Genomic DNA, 17,042 nt, shown 5'->3' on the forward strand with positions numbered 1-17,042 from the left:
TCTGAGGAAGAGCCCCGTCTACTATGGGCTGACCAGGCATTTCTGAAGGAAGTGACTCATGTGGGTGAAGACGTGTTGGTGAGCCGAGCCTCCGATCGCATGGTCTTTGTCAGTGTACCACTGAAATTACAGCCAAGAACACAGACCCATACCTGATTAGATACATGTTATAACTTGGATATACAATCAAATATTAATAATATATAATAAATAAAATTATATAATATATATATATATATATATTATAGCCTATATATATATATATTTTTTTTTTTTTGTTAAGTGCTGATATAAAAATAGCCTACTAGGATTATCACTCAACAACATATGTTGATAATCTATGGTATAATGTATCGACTATATAATCTAGGTAGGTATACTGTATAGACTATACAATCTATGGTAGGTATACTGTATAGACTATATACTGTACTCTAGATAGGTATACTGTATAGACTATATAATCTAGGTAGGTCTACTTTATAGATTATATAATCTAGGTAGGTATACTGCATAGACTATAATCTACGGTACTGTATGTATACTGTATAGACTATATAATCTAGGTAGGTATACTGTATAGACTGTTTAATCTACGTAGGTAGTGTATACTGCAGACTATATAATCTACAGTATGTATACTGTATAGACTATATAATCTACGGTATGTATACTGTATAGACTATATAATCTACGGTATGTATACTGCAGACTATATAATCTACAGTATGTATACTGTATAGACTATATAATCTACGGTATGTATACTGTATAGACTATATAATCTACGGTATGTATACTGTATAGACTGTATAATCTACGTAGGTAGTGTATACTGCAGACTATATAATCTACGGTATGTATACTGTATAGACTATATAATCTACGGTATGTATACTGCATAGACTATATAATCTAGGTAGGTATACCATATAGACACTATAATCTACAGTAATAATACTGTATAGACTATATAATCTAGGTAGGTATGCTGTGTAGACTATAACATATGGTAGGTATACTGTACAATCAATGGTAGGTAAACTTTATATTCTGTATAATATATACTATATGATAACAGACATACAGGGCTATTTATAGTGTACAGTAGCTATACCATGTATATATTACACCCATGCCTTCATTTGTACAGGCAGTATACTCCCGGGATTGTTTGTATTTATAGTATGTACATAATGCATCCATGCCTGTACCTTTATTTGTATAGCTTTGTGTAATTTGTAAATTGTGTAATTTGTAATTATTTGTAATATTTAGAGCGTATCACAGAGCCGGCAGCAACATTTCACTGTATATTGTACAAAGTACCATTTACATGTAACAAATACAAATTTGAATGTGAATCCACAATGTATTATAAAGATCTATTTTGGACAGATTTATAATGACCTATGATTATGTTCCATCTGGCATCTCTATTACATTGGGCAATAAAAATAAGTGAAGTGGACTTTATATTAAACATAAGAAAGTCACAATCCAGCTATAGAGGCATGTGTCTGTAATGACATGATATCCAGTAAACAAACTATAAAACCACAGTCAAATGCTTCTGAATGGCAAAACAAAGAACACTGTCCAGTGTACAAATACAAACTAGCCTTCAGCTCAAAGGCAACTCTACTCATTAATGACCAACACAGGGATTCTTATCACTACTGTGTACCTTATTATGATCATATACTGTATATACTCTCTATGGCAGGTATATTGTATATATATATATATACTGTATATTCGATGGTATACTCTATATACTACAGTTTAATCTATGGTAGGTATGCTGTATATTCTATATAATCTATGGTAGATGTTCTGTAGATCAGCCAATGAACAATTAGACATTATTTTGAGGGGAGCTCCATCTGTATCTATCAGCCAATCACCACCCACTCTTCGTTAGCCCTCCCGACCCTGAACCAATATTTACCATGGCCTCAAAGTCCACGCCCTGGTTAACCAGGGCTTGAGAGATCTGCGCACTTTGCTGGAAATGAACATTGTCTAAAAGGAAAGAGAAACTGTTTGTAATACCCGACTGAACAAGGAGGCATGTTCCATCTGTCAAATAATGTTCAACTTCATGTGCAAACAGTTCACCGGAAAATGTTTGGTATTATATTGCCTGCATCCTACAGTATATGATACTAATAACTATAATACATAATAACTGCATTATGACAATAATAATAATAATAATAATAATAATCATCATCATCATCATCATAATAATAATAATGCATTCTTTAATCAAGCAAAAATACTGGACATACCATCAGCGGTCCCATGGATTAGCAGGTACTGGCCAGATTTGAAATTCTTGGCTCTACTAGTGACAGTTGAATTCTGTTGAATGGAAAACAACAAATGCATGTTTGGTGGAAAGAGAGAGTCTCTATGGACCATCTGTAAACTGCATTGAGATGAACAGTGTGTTTTTTACACCTTTACCTTGTAAGAGTCAGGATTCTCCATAGGTTTACTCATATAGCGCTCAGTGTACACAGCATCTGAAAGAAATAACACAAAGGGGCAGATGTACTAATGTTTGCGAGTGCAAACAGCCTCTAACTGTCTTTGGAATGGAATTCCAAGGAATTCATAGTATTTGACCTTTAGGCTAAGATTTGATACTTTTTAATACAGCACATACCATAATATTCCCATTTTGCTACTGGGGCAACTGCTATTCCACACTTAAAAAGTCCAGTTCCAGCACCCAAAGCCATGGAGGTGACATAGCCACCATAGGACTGAAAAAGATGTTACAAAATAATACATTTTGTTAAAATTGTGAAATTCTTGGTTGAAAAGAACATGTTTGCAACAACTAAATGTAACACAACTTACCCAACCCCAAATGGCGATTCTGTCTTGGTCTATGAAGCCCATGTCAATGAATTTTCTGGTGACATCAACAAAATAACCATTCACTATAAGTACCCAATATTATATAAACATTCATTTTAAAATAATTTCCTGTGGCTCTAAAAAAGCCCCCCCTGTACCTCACTGCTGTTAACTGATCTTCCACCTCGTACGTTCCTAGGCGCTGGTAGAGCGCATGCATTATCTTGTCGCCTTGGTAACCAGTACCCCTTCCGTCGAAACTGGCCACGATGATCCCCTCGGCGCTTGAGAGGTACGAGCCCCAGTTCAGACGGAAGCGGAAGTCTGTAGTCTGGCTACAGGGCCCGCCGTACCTGCAAGGGGAACAGTCTGTATTTTACTGTACAGTACTACGGTACTATTGACACCTGGGTGACATGGAATGTTCCAGATCCCCCCCTCCACACTTTAAGATGAGACGGCCTTCTGTATACATACACGTCAATGAGAAGAGGGTACTTTTTGGATTTCTGAAAATCGGGCGGCAACATCATCTGATACCAGAGATCTGTTAGGACGACACAGAGCGAGATTAGGAACGGACGTGGTGAATCTACCGTGCGGTTCTCACCGGTCCGCTCCCAGTCTCACCAAATCCCGCCACTCTCAGGGTGCCTCGCTGAATGGTCGGCATCTTGAACTCCGCCAGAATGTTCTCAAGCTCTTCGTTGTCTTCAAGAACCAGGAGCTCTGAAACAAAACATCTACTGTAGATGAAAACAGACTGGAACCATGATCGGTAGGGCATGGCATACAGCACTGCATACTATATCTACAGATGAACCAACTATATACAGTACTATGTATTTTCATAAAATTGGGTAACATTTTATTTGAAGGGGTGCGCATAAGACGGAAATGACACTTTTTTTGGAGCGCGTGCATGAGGCAAAACGTGCACACACGCCCACAACAGCGCTCGAGACTGCGACCAAAATGGTTGCATACAGTATGCAACCGCTAGTTTTGAGAGTGTGCGAGTAAAAATTTAACGTGGTCGCATTCGCACGAGTGCATGATGATCAAGAGCTGTTTGCCTTGGTCCACGCTTGTGCGTCGCGCGCACTTAAATATTTACACATCATAAGATTCCTTTGTGTGTCATGTCATGGTTTTGATAGTGTCATGACAGTGTCAATCTTATGCACACCCTTTCGAATAAAGTTTTACCAAATAGTGTCCTATATATGTATAATATTGATGTGTGTCATCTGCATACCTGACCCAAAGCCCCTATTGTCCATGAGTGTGAAGAATGGGAGCCCAGGCCCTGTAGAGAACAAGGATACAAATCAAATCAAATCAAACTTTATTTGTATAGCACATTTCATACACAGAGGCAACACAATGCGCTTTACAGAGAACAAGGGAGGTGGGCATAGGTCCCACCCCTACATATTCCAGAGGGAAGCAAAAAAACAAACTGTTTCACCCGGGGGCCAGAACAGTGAGCTGTAAAAATTCTTCCCTGACCTCTCTCGACGAGACGATCGAGCAAGTTCCTGGAAAATGATACAGACTGTACCGATACTGTGTGACACACACTGCAGCGGCGCACGCCACCTCACAGCTGGCCGACCGCGTCAGACACGGCTGTTTTTGGACACTGCGTGCATCACTCCCGTATCTCTTATGCACTACAAGTCATACATCTGCTGCGCCCGGAATCACGGACGAGTCAGCGCACACTTGGAGGCGCAGATGTGATGTGACTGACCGTAGCAGTCCATGCGGTAGTAGGAGGCGTTGGCGCTGAAGTAGGCTCTGTTGTACTGACACCTGTCCTCGTACAGGCCGCAGGTCAGACACCGGGGGGAGGAGGGGCTGGTGCCCAGCGTGACCCTGACCAAGAAACAAACAACAGGTCGTAATCAGCGCGCACACATCAAACGCAGCCTTATGTAGACGTGTTGTCCAGGGTTACTGTGTTTTAGCTGGCTCGGCACCGCGGGCTTCACCATCTTTGGTGAAGCACCATCTTTAAATGCCTTTTCTAATCAGATTAGGCTACATCTCTGGAAGACATCATGTTTTCCTTAGACATGTTTACTCACAGCATACACACACACATAAATGATATTTGATTTTATAGTATAAAATACATACACATAGCCTATACATCCTACATTATCACAAATAGTCATACACACTCAGACTGTACTCATATGCATCCATACATAGTATGTTTTAGTGAATGTGGGTGGAACTGTATTGACTGTTTTATGTATGTTCTTGTGTATGTTCTTTTTTTGTTTTGTTATGTCCACCAACGAGGACCATGTTGGAAACAAGTGTCTAAGTATGCTTTTATCATGCTATCCTCTGGGATGTACTGTTTCTTTGTACTTTTACCCAATAAATCAATCAATCAATCAATCAATCAATCATCTCTGGCTGTACGCGGGTCACTTACTTGTAGAGATTTCTCTGACCGGGTCGTCCTTGGTGCTCGTTGCTTACATAGTATCTGTGGAAACAAAATGGTCACAGTTTCCCCCACATATTCATTATTAAAGTAATAGATTGGTATTACAGTAATAAGCCGTGTTATACGGTTATTTACGATCATATACAATGGTCCATATACAATTTTTGACACACTTTGCACTCTTGAGATTAGTGCTTATTGCTCATGTCTCAGCTAAGTGAACCCATATAGATCCATTTTGTGCTTGCTAGCTGTGACATGAGCAATGTACACTAATACCTCAAGTGTGTCAACATTTTATATGGGTCGTTGTATATGATCATTAACTAGACAAGGTGCTCAGAGAGCACAGGGCTCCGTGCATTCATGCATTTTGTTGGTGTAACTCAGTTGAAATGGTTAAATCTGTTTGTTTATGTAATAGCTTACCACAGGATCCAGGCAAAGACTAACTATCTATCTAAAGCTGATTTGACTCCTCATTGTAACAAAGAGAAAAAAAATCTGGTATTATATTTATATGTAATACCACAGGATCCAGGCTAAAAAATGTAACTTTTCCTAATACAGTGTTTATCTAATTTGTTTCTCATGAATCAGATTTTATTTTATTTTACATGCATATAAACACAAGATAATATTGGCTGCCTAAAAAGCAACTAAAGTTAAAGAAAAAAGCTGATTTGACTCATTGTAACGAAGACCCAATGTTCTCTAAAAAAACAAAAAACAAAAAAAACATTTCCATTAGGACGCGAACCCGGGATGAAAAATCATTGCTGCAAAGCCTTAACCACTCGGCCACCAGGCAGTAGGCCTACGGTAGACCTGGCAGAACACGTACAGTAAGGATGAAGTGAAGGATATGGTCCAGGTATGGGTACATTTTGTTTTCTTTTAAGTCATGTATCTACGGAAGAGCATTAGGGCCAACAGCTGAGTTTTTTTTCTGACTTTTTTCTCAGAAGTTATTTCTGACTTTTATCTCAGAAGTTATTTCTGACTTTTTTTCGCAGAAATTCTGACTTAAATCTCAGAAATTCTGACTTTAATCTCCGAAGTTATTTCAGATTTTTTTCTCCAAAATTCTGACTTTAAACTCAGAAGCTTAAAAAAAGAATAAACTCAGTTGTTGGCCATAATGCTCTTCCGTATGTATCTGCCCAGTGATTCTTATCTGCTCCAAATGTTAATACAGTAGATAGGTTCTAAGTTGGCCCAAGCTACACCCCTCCACCGTGTTTTGTGAAAATCGCTCTGGTAATTTTTGTGAAATCCTGCTAAATAACAAACGAATGAACGAACGAGCGAGCGAACACACACGACTGACAATATATAGCTCCGCCCCACGGTCGCCGCGCGGGGCCAATAACCTCATAACAGGGCTGATGACGCTAAATACCAAACTACTCCTTTAATCAAGAGAGGGTTTCTTTTCTCAATCCAAAGAATTGTGAAATGATCATAACAAGTCATTTTCTGTCAGCTCCAATATGTGATGCCTTTATTGTGTTTACTTACATGGCATCTTTAGTCAGCTTGGAGATATAGATCACCTCCCATTTTCCTGAAGTAATGGGTGTCGCCTTGCCCTTCATAATGACACACAAGCACCGTCTAAGCATAGCGTCGTCATATTGTCACAAATCAGGCCACACACTTGTCACTCCATATTTGAATGAACATAGGAACTTAATGCTTACATCTTTCACATAATGAATGTGTTTATATCCATAGGCGTCACTCATCACTTTGTAGAAACTGAGATTATCCTCAGCAAAGAATGGTGGGAGGGGAGAATACTGCAGAATGAAGAGATCCACCAATTATCAGAAACATTTTTCATTTCACACCAAGGCGGTATCTGTTAAAGTGCCTACCAAGCTGGCATCTGTAGTATCTGCCTATCCCAACGCTGGTGAACTTACATGACCAACCCAACCGGTCTTGCTTGTCTGCTCAAAATTCTAGAAGGAAAAATCAACACAGTTCACTTGCATCAGTACAGCACAGATGATGTTTGTTTTAACCTCAGTTCTCCTCTGTTGACCTTATCCACAGAGGGGTGGCACATACCTGCAACTCATTCCAGCCGTTTCCGTCGAAGTCGTAAATCTGCAAACGAACGTGATTCTGTTTCCTGCTGAGCCACTGGACCGCGATGCGCTCGTCGCTCACCCAGATGACTGAACTCAAATAGTGGTCACTGTGTGAAAACAAACACAGGAGCGACACGTTTCACATGCGACTGACTGACCAAACCTGACCACTTTAATTGTATGAAACGTATTATTGCGAAAACCTATGAGATCGGAAAAACAAGCCACTCCACTGTACCTTGAACCAATGGAATCTGGAACGACTACCTGTGTGATTCTGGATGGATTCACTGTGTCAACTACAAACAGCTTTGCCTTCGGAATGGTGGAGCCAGACTTGATAGGAGCATAAGAGGCATTATTAAACTTCACATAAACATAAACTAACATAACATAAACTGTATTTCATAGTAAAGTCATTATTTTAATTATATTAAAAAAAGATACAACATACAGTATAATGTAATGTAATATAAACCCAAGTTTCACTATTTTGAATGCATAAAACACTGCATAATACAACCTATACTATCAATTAGCAGTTTTACTTTGGCTATTGTTGCCAAAACAAAGAAGGTCATTCAAGTAACGCTCATAAAAACGCTTGTTAGCGAATCCCACCTTGGGGTACGGGATGACCACTGTTCCTGGGTACTGCTCCTGGCCGTACCAAGGAAACTCGACTTTGTGGACCTCTGTGTCATTAAATTCTGCGTATGCCAAATACTTTCCAGTCAGCGACCACCACATCGCCTCATCTGATGAGAAAACCTCCTCTGAAAAAATAAATAAAAGGACAAGATACCTTTTGTGTAACTTCATATGAAACTGACTGACCTCTGACCCCCGCCCCCCCTCCCCCCCCCCCTTTAAAATGCATGGTACTAACCCTCGTATACCCAGTCAGGCACACCATTGAGGATCTCGTTCTCTTTTCCATTGTGAGTCACTTGTATGGCAGCAGCAGTAGCATTGGGTTTCAAATAAAGGTCGTAATTCCAGACGTAGGCCTTGGGGAGAGATTCGGGTTATTCCACTAAAATTCCAGTCTTTTTTGTTTCAGAGACGTTGGGGTTTCCTCTGTGGTAGCTGCTGGCCTCTTGGCCTACTCTGATTGCCGCTCTCCTACCGCTGCATTCTTCTGGGTGAAGCTGTCATCTCACTCTGTTTTTCATGTTTTTCTCAGTCTATACTGTCATACATGGGGGGTACTTCACTGTACCCAGCAGTCTAAACATCACAGTCTGCTCATGATCCTGGTACTGTGTATCAATACTGATTATTTAAGATACAGGAATTATACAAATACGTGTCAGTTTGGGGTGTGTTTTGACTGACGATGACAATATGTACTGTACACTGAATAATATTAGAATATGTTTTTTTTTACCAGTTTGTTTCCAGTTGGGGCCCAGGTTAAGTATTGCACAACCTCCGGAAGGTCCGTAGGAGTAATAAACGTTCTGGAAGGCAAGATCTAAGTTTTCAGTATAACATAAGTGATAATACTACATCTCACTTGCTTGGCTGAAAGATGATATAGATAACATTTTTATGTAGATTCATAAAATAAAATAAAAAAATAAAAAACTAATAATAAAATAAAATAAAAAAAAAAAATATATAAACTAAAAAACTATAAAACGAACTATATAAAAAGTAAATAAAAAGACTCCTGATTGCTCCGGACACAGAGATAGGCAACCACATGGTACCAATGTTGTAATTCTATTGGCTCACAAGCCTGGTTACAGGTGGGAACCAAACCTCAGAAATATTATACAGATGAACACAACATTCGGATCCGTCAACAGTTTTTAAATGATCAATTCATAATCAATAATTTTTGGGGGTGAAAAGCAATACTTTTTTACTGCACCTTTCTAAAAGCTTTGTGTGGAAGTTTATAATATATATATATATATATATATATATATATATATATATTTATATTTTTTTTATAAGACTAGATCAAAAAGTGTATGGCTGGACTGTGTATGGGCGTGCGAAATTGTAGCCAATAGTGGTAGGCTAGTGTCTATAATGTAAATTCCAGGATATTAAATGTTCATCTGCAATTGGCTGTTAATTGTCTGTAGTCATCCCAGTAATATCAGTCAATCATTCAGTCAGTCAGTCAGTCAGTCAGTCAGTCAGTCAGTCAGTCAGTCAGTCAGTCAGTCAGTCAGTCAGCTATTCAATCATTCATTCAGTCAGTCAGTCAGTCAGTCAGTCAGTCAGTCAGTCAGTCAGTCAGTCAGTCAGTCAGTCAGTCAGTCAGTCACAGACATGCGTGTTTGTAGGACTGGCCCCACTTTGTCTACATAAAATGTTATCTATATCACCTTTAATGTTGCAAACATACCATGACGATTGTATTGTTTCTGAGCAATGGCTTAAGGAGGAACAAGATTTGAGCTTTCAATTATAGAGCAGCCTACTACAAAACAGCCTACTACAAAACAGCCTACTTACGAACTCTCCAGGTCATATATGGAGTAAGAGGCAGTGTATGAAGACCTCCATTTCTGTTGAAACATTAAACATGTAACAATACAGAGTTGTGTTGTACAGAGGGATCTTACTCAGTTCATTTCTGATCTCATCCACTGTATGCTCTATTTAAATTGAAGCAGAATAGTTACTGTATTATTCACAACTAAAGTGTAAAAATAGTTTGGTGAATCACTACTGGTCCATAAACAGTGCAGTTTGGAAGACCACTGAGTGACAGCCCCTAGGGGGCTCCATAACCCCCACATACAGTGATTGATAGATAAAGTGTATGATAAATCTAGTAACTAGTAGACTACTTCAATCTGCTATACAAAAATAATTACCTTGGTGTAGTTGCTTTCAAAGCAGACATACTTCCTGTCAGCAGAGACTAAATAGTCGCTGGCCAACACTTGGTCCTGAAATGTAAATATTCAGTACAATGTGAAGTCAATGAAGAACAGGTCTCCGATATGAGCATGGATTGCTTATGTATAAAAGGCATCTTACAAAGGTTTTGTTGCTCAGGAATTGAGATGTCTCCATAGTTTCAACATTGTACAGGATGACGTTGACTTGTCTTGTTTTATGAAGGTACTCGTTATCTGTAGGACGGTACAAGGTGAGACGTGAGTCATGTTCAATTACACAGCTTATTGAATGAATGGGGATGTGATTGAGCGTGATACCCGTTCAATTACACAGCTTATTGAATGAATGGGGATGTGATTGAGCGTGATACCCGTTCAATTACACAGCTTATTGAATGAATGGGGATGTTAATGAGCGTGATACCCGTTCAATTACAGAGCTTATTGATTGAATGGGGATGTGATAGAGTGTAATACCTGATATCCAGCGTAGATTGTATGATCTGTATCTAATGCTGCTGTTGAAATAATCGTCCAGGGTGAAGGACCTCTTGGAGACGTCTGCATAATTTCCTAAGCATGGGAATCAACGTGACTGTTGTTTGACACGCCACATTAACTACCAGAGAAAGTACTACACAATAGGCCTAATCCGGTGCAAATGGCAAACAGATGTACACATCCAAACAATTTTTTCTACAGCTAAACAGGACTTTTGAAAGGAAAGAATAAGAAATATTGAGCAATTCCATAGACCCATCCACAAGAATCACTTGATGGCGCCAAATCGATGACATGTTTGGATGCACACATAGGCTTCTGACTACTGTAGTTTACTGTAAACTGGAATACGTTTCAAAGTCACTTATAACAATGGTGGTTTAACTCCCACCACCACCCTCTCCAACCCATCCCCAATAGAAAGAAAATTTTGGCCGACAGATATTTTTTCAATTATGAATTTATATTAAACATAACTGTTAGTAAAAAAAAAAAAAAAGCTAATAAAAAAGTTCCATCAGCCACCTTAAACCTATGTCACAGGTTAACTCAACTTCACAGCGCAATAAGCATAAATGCTGTTCAACCTATGCATCCATGAATGACAATAAAAGTAACTTACTGTTCAAATAAACTGCCGTGGGCACAATTATTAACGTGATGACGACAGCCGTCCCTATCAGCCCCCAAAGCACCTTACCGCAGCCCTGGGAAAGATGAGGGTGCAACTAAAGTTAAAACGTCCTGTGAAATACTCAGCATCAGCCTATTAGCCTACTACTTCTGCTCATTGAAAACTCACTAAGACCACTCGCTTCAATGTTGCATGGTAAGTCTTCAAACTAAAACCTCATGCACTTTTAAGTAAATTTCACGTCATTTCAAGTCATTTATAACATTAAAATGTGCATTTTGACCGCAGCTTGTTTTCGCACAGGTAAACGTGTAGGCTACTGACCATGATAGCGCCGATGCTGTGGGCATCCACTGGCGAACAGATTCGACGCTTTCAACCAGAGGAATCCGGCTCCGCGGACGTGGATCAGACGACTTCTCTGAGTGAGGAATAATTACATGTCGCTAACTAATGTTCAAAAAAACCCTGCTGCACTATTGATTAAACCATAACTTAAACATTAAACAAAAGTTAAAACAATTAACTCCGTCAGACTAAAATACGTGGCTCCTCGTATGCATTTCACCCCGAGAGGCATCCGTCAAGAGACTTCAAAATTCTTACTAGGCACAGGCTTCCTCGAAGTCTGCAGCCCACATAACTTTCCTCAGGCGCTGAAGTTAAGCTTTAGGAAGTGGCTCCTCTATTTCCCAATGCCCACCTCAGATTCTAACTCATCCTTTTCCACGGTAAATCACACCAGAGGACGTTTTTACACAACTGTGCGTTAATTGTGGAGAATCTGTAGGCTATTTGTCAGTACAGCTGTGAGAAACATTACTCCATTTGTGACCATAAATGGACGTAGAGAGACTAGGACAAAGATCTAGATGATATGCAAATTAAATAATATAGTAGCCTAAGGAAGTTTTTACCCACTGAAACCATTTATTAGAATTCAGCAATTACATCTTGCACACATATGTGGGATACAATTTCACAATTCCATAACTTTCTACCAAGGGTTCAAAAAAAAAGAGCAAAAAAAAGAAGCAAACAGTCATTTGTGTTTGATCAAAATTTTAAAAAGATCATCAAAGCAACCCCTCATACAGGAAGTGGTTAACTCGGGAAGCCATATTCTTTCCTTAATGCTAAATTAAACGAACTCCCAACCCTTACTGGTGAGGGCAAACAGAACAGCATCCACTCTCAGGCCTACTTCACTGACAATCTGATGTCTGGATGTACAGCCAAGTTTGCTTGTTTTTCAACTAGTAAATCATATTTGTAAATCTATATTCAAGCAGCCCTGTATGATTTGCAAAAAAACCCCACCAGCACCTGTCAGTCAGTGGTCTAATGAGAGCATGTGTGTTGACAGGTGCACTCTGCTGAGGAAGGGCTCTACCAGGGGGCCCGAGACGCCTCCAGAGACCCCCACAGGAAAGAGGGGGGTTTCATGTTTATTCTTGATTCACAATTCAGCTGCTACATCTATTTATGTTGTGTAGTTCTTAACATGATTTCTGATACAGGCAAATGCAGTACAGTACGTTGACACGGTGTAGTACTTGTAATATGAAATCCAGTAGTTTGACAGAATGAAAGATGCGCTCATGGACAATATACTGCATGAGCTTTTGAGGAAAGCGAAGAGTACTGTACCTGTACACATCGAGACATCTTTCTTTGTCATAATCAGACATTAAGCTAGAGAGTAAAGAATTAAGTTCAGGGCACCTGGATGGAATGAAACCTCCCCGTTATTCATGAGAAGTAAATCATTCATCATCATCATCACATAATTCCATCACATAGTATCTTCGTCCTCTGAGCTCTCGGCTACGAGGTGGGCGTGTTCGACGTAGTCGAAGGCGGGGAACTCGATGGCGAGCTCGCGCCACTTGTTGTACGTCTTCTTCTTTTCGTCGTACGTCACCACAAAGTTTTTGATATGGAGACAGGGACACTCGATTCCACGGAAGAGCATCATGGATCCCCACCTCTGCCATGGCGGGAGCAGACAGACGCATGTGTGACTGAGCTGACGCAGAGGCAGGGTCTGGGTGTGTGACACTTGCTCTAGACAGACATCTACAGTACACTAGCAACATATTAACTAAATGGTAAATAGACTGCACTTACTGTATATAGTGTTTTTATCGAAAGCGCTTTACAGTGACCTCTCGTTCACTCATTCACACACACATTCACACACCGATGGCAACAGCTGGCATGCAAGGTGCTAGCCTGCTATCTATTACATATATCTATTTACAGTATCTATCTATCTATCTATCTATTTACAATATCTGTCTGTCTGTTTAGCTGTCTGTCTGTCTCTGTCTGTCTGTCTGTCTATCTATCTATCTATCTATCTATCTATCTATCTATCTATCTATCTATCTATCTATCTATCTATCTATTTACAATATCTGTCTGTCTGTCTGTCTGTCTGTCTGTCTATCTATATATTTACAATATCTGTCTGTCTGTCTGTCTGTCTGTCTGTCTGTCTGTCTGTCTGTCTGTCTGTCTGTCTATCTATCTATCTATCTATCTATCTATCTATACTACTGACAAGAGAAGCTTGGATCAGTAAAAGTTTCAGGTGACATCATCCTGCTCTCAGAGCCGTCCTGGTTCAGTACCTACCAATCCACAGTCCTTGCAGGCGATGACCCGGTTGGTCTCGTAGTCCAGGAGCCTCTCCTGGAGTGACGCGTTCTCTCTTTCAATGAAAAGTTCACTGCAAAAGACCAATCTGTTATTGTGGAATTCATTCATCGTATCTTACACATAACTTTGTATAATGACGAACCGTATAGCCAGTAAAGAGGTGATTGGATAAAAAAGCAGCACACCATACCTAAACTGGGTAGAGACATTGACTCGGTGCATATTTTCGATGATTTGAATGTCTTCGCCAGAGCAGACTGGCTTGCTGCAGCTCCTACAGCTGAACTTGACTTTGGACGGACTCTTGCTTCTCATGGCTTTCTGCTTCTTCTTGGTTTTTTTCACCTTCTCCTCAAAAATAACCTGAGTCTGATACTCCAGAATCTAGCAGAGCAAAACACAACGTTAGGACACGAGCTGGACACGTGTCTTCAGAGTCTTACGGGGATACAGGTGCATGCTGGGAGACCGGAGCAGAGACAGTGACCCACCCTCCTCTCGTACACCGCCTGGTCCAGCTGTTTGACTTTACTGATGGCCTTGCTCATCATCTTCTCCCGGTACTCGTTGACGTGCTCTCGCTCGGCCACCCCAGAGCCCTCCACCTCCACCAGGGTGTAGCTGCTGTCCTCTGCCCTGCCTCTACCCCGGGCCTGGGACAGAATAATATGTTAATATGACGTATACTCTTGAACCAGTACAGGTATATTGGCATTCTTGTCATTGCTTGTCCTTACAGTAACTTAGACCGGCACTACAATCACTTCCTCATTCCAGTCCTACAGCACCGGCCACAAAAACAATACTCATTAGGGGTGTGATGATACTGTATACGGCGTCGTGCCACGAGATATCGCGATGTAAAATTGCAACGATATGCATTGTCGAGATGAAAAACTGTCTTGTGGTAAAAAACAAAACAAAACTTAAAAAAACAAAACTCTATAAAGCGACAGTGGGTGACTGCGTCGCTTTATAGAAGTGTTTTTTATTTATTTATTTATTTTTATAGGGCAAATAACATAATTGTTTAGCATTTTGTGTTTTTCGAATAAAATACTATTTTATTAATACTAAAATACTATATTTCAGTCATATATTCAGTTTTATATCAAGCTTTGTTAAAAATATTGTTATAATATCGTATCGATATCGTGAACCCAATATCGTGTATCGTATCGTCAGATGAGTGTATGGTCACACCCCTATTACTCATGGTTTCACTTCTGACATACTGGGACCGCACTTCTCTTTTTTCTTACAGTGGAAGTATTACAGCAATCAGCGTTAGTGTATGCAATAGATCATATTATTATAAATACAGATGAATCAGTCTGTTTGTGAAACCAACCCTTAGTGATGAAAGGACCTCTGGTTAGGGTGAAGACAGTTAACCCTTGACACGACTGACCTGGATCATGGCGATCTCGTTGGTCACGAGGCCGTATCGGATAACAAAGTTGCACTGCGCTATGTCCAGGCCTTCCTCGGCTACTGTCGTAGCGATCAGCAGGTTGATTTCCCCGGCCCGGAACTTGTTCAAAACATCCCTCTGCTCGGCCTAATCGACACAAGCGGGGTTGAAAACAGGAAAGGAGTAAAAATGCAATTAAAGCCCCGCCTAAAACAGGAAGTCAACCAAACAAACACACTACACTAAATCTAGCAATCTAACCCAAAAATAGTAGAAGTCGAACCCAAACTATGGAAGTACACAAACTTAGAGTGGGACACACAATTAAAGGTTGTACTCACAGAAGTCATTGGCTTCACAATACTCTGGTCCCCTCCTCCGATCATATGACAAGCTTTGACACCGACCTCGGCGAACTTGGGGTTGTCCTGGACCCACTGGCTCAGTGCGATGGCGCTTCGGCGGGTCTTGGTGAATATTATCCCCCTGGCGTTCTCGCTGCAGGTGAACTCCTGCAGGACCTGGGTCCTCAGCTTGAACAGGCCGTTGTTCTCGTACTCCGGGTTTTGGGCCAACTTCTGCAGCTGGGCCTTCTTCTCTATGAGACGGTGATAATGAGGAAGATATTGACGCAGAATAACCATACGTGAAGCCGTTTAGCTACAAACTAAGCTCGGATCGGGGACGGCCGCTGGTGATTCATCCATTACAAGGTCATCCATTACAGATTATGAAAGTGCAGATTGTAAGCTTTCAAATGAGGCCTGGTCTCTCTCTGATGTCTCATCTCTCTCATCTTCTTTCTGAATATATTTAAAGAAGATATGCTTCTCTCAAATGTTGTTACACCCGAAATCCCAAAGCAGAGAAAAGGGGCTTCAAAGATTCAGAGCTGTTCACACTTCTCACAGGACGTGGACTTTGATGACCAAATTTGACTATTTAGTGATCCTAAAACTTGTTTGATATATTAAGTGGGTTAGTGTAAAGCGTGAGAGTGCGCACAACTCCTGGTTTAAATGAACAGTCACATGTGCCCGGTAGGGAGGTACAGTAGATAGAGAGAACAGCCAGCACTCATGAAATAGACATTATACAACGGTTAGTTCTGGTTCTTGATTCTGATTGGCTGGAAGCAGTGTTAAAATACTTTGTAACACACACCTGGGACCGCATATCATTCCATTTTCAGTATTAATGCGCCTCCCATTTGATCCAATGCATTGTAGTTGTTGTTGTTGCTTGGCAACCCATTTGTTAGGGGAACTATTTTGCTCGGCGGAATTGAGGGAATGATGCTTCGTTTTGAATAAATGTTAATATTTTACATTGCTGTGTGTTTATTTTACACTAATAGCTGGAGTAACCGTTGTATAAAAGCAATAAACCACTCGAGGCTGTGTGTTATAGTGATTTTATAACAGCTTCGCTTCGTGCCTAACAACGCCCCCTAGCTGCTATAAAATCACTATAACACACGGCCTCTCGTGGTTTATTGCTTAAGTATAGTCATCAGAGTTTAATA

At 40.2% G+C, this 17,042-nt stretch overlaps 2 protein-coding genes across 2 annotated transcripts in view; both read right to left on the reverse strand.

Moving 5' to 3' along the window:
- Positions 1-21: 21 nt before the first annotated feature.
- fap (fibroblast activation protein, alpha) lies at positions 22-12,019 on the reverse strand (the record flags this gene model as incomplete). The annotated part of the gene is made up of 26 exons (XM_084442940.1): positions 22-120; positions 1,952-2,025; positions 2,295-2,367; positions 2,473-2,531; positions 2,675-2,774; positions 2,872-2,926; positions 3,030-3,224; positions 3,349-3,418; positions 3,502-3,600; positions 4,130-4,180; positions 4,628-4,752; positions 5,324-5,377; positions 6,860-6,930; positions 7,042-7,140; positions 7,267-7,305; positions 7,415-7,544; positions 7,676-7,773; positions 8,059-8,213; positions 8,327-8,447; positions 8,828-8,900; positions 9,913-9,965; positions 10,278-10,352; positions 10,444-10,538; positions 10,782-10,877; positions 11,764-11,860; positions 12,008-12,019. The coding sequence occupies 26 exons, from the start codon at positions 12,017-12,019 to the stop codon at positions 22-24; spliced, it is 2,268 nt and encodes a 755-aa protein (XP_084299066.1).
- A 495-nt stretch (positions 12,020-12,514) lies between these two features.
- The window catches only part of ifih1 (interferon induced with helicase C domain 1), a 15,606-nt gene continuing 11,078 nt past the window's right edge, over positions 12,515-17,042 (reverse strand). The window contains exons 11-16 of the mRNA XM_084443216.1: positions 15,859-16,115; positions 15,515-15,664; positions 14,595-14,756; positions 14,294-14,487; positions 14,080-14,173; positions 12,515-13,429 (exon numbers count right to left, since the gene is read on the reverse strand). Coding sequence (XP_084299342.1) covers positions 13,235-13,429; positions 14,080-14,173; positions 14,294-14,487; positions 14,595-14,756; positions 15,515-15,664; positions 15,859-16,115 — 1,052 coding nt within the window. The 3' untranslated portion in view covers positions 12,515-13,234. The remainder of the gene's footprint in view (positions 13,430-14,079; positions 14,174-14,293; positions 14,488-14,594; positions 14,757-15,514; positions 15,665-15,858; positions 16,116-17,042) is intronic.

Source organism: Borostomias antarcticus, assembly GCF_949987555.1.
Source record: "Borostomias antarcticus genome assembly, chromosome: 9".
NCBI classification, from domain to species: Eukaryota; Metazoa; Chordata; class Actinopteri; order Stomiiformes; family Stomiidae; genus Borostomias; species Borostomias antarcticus.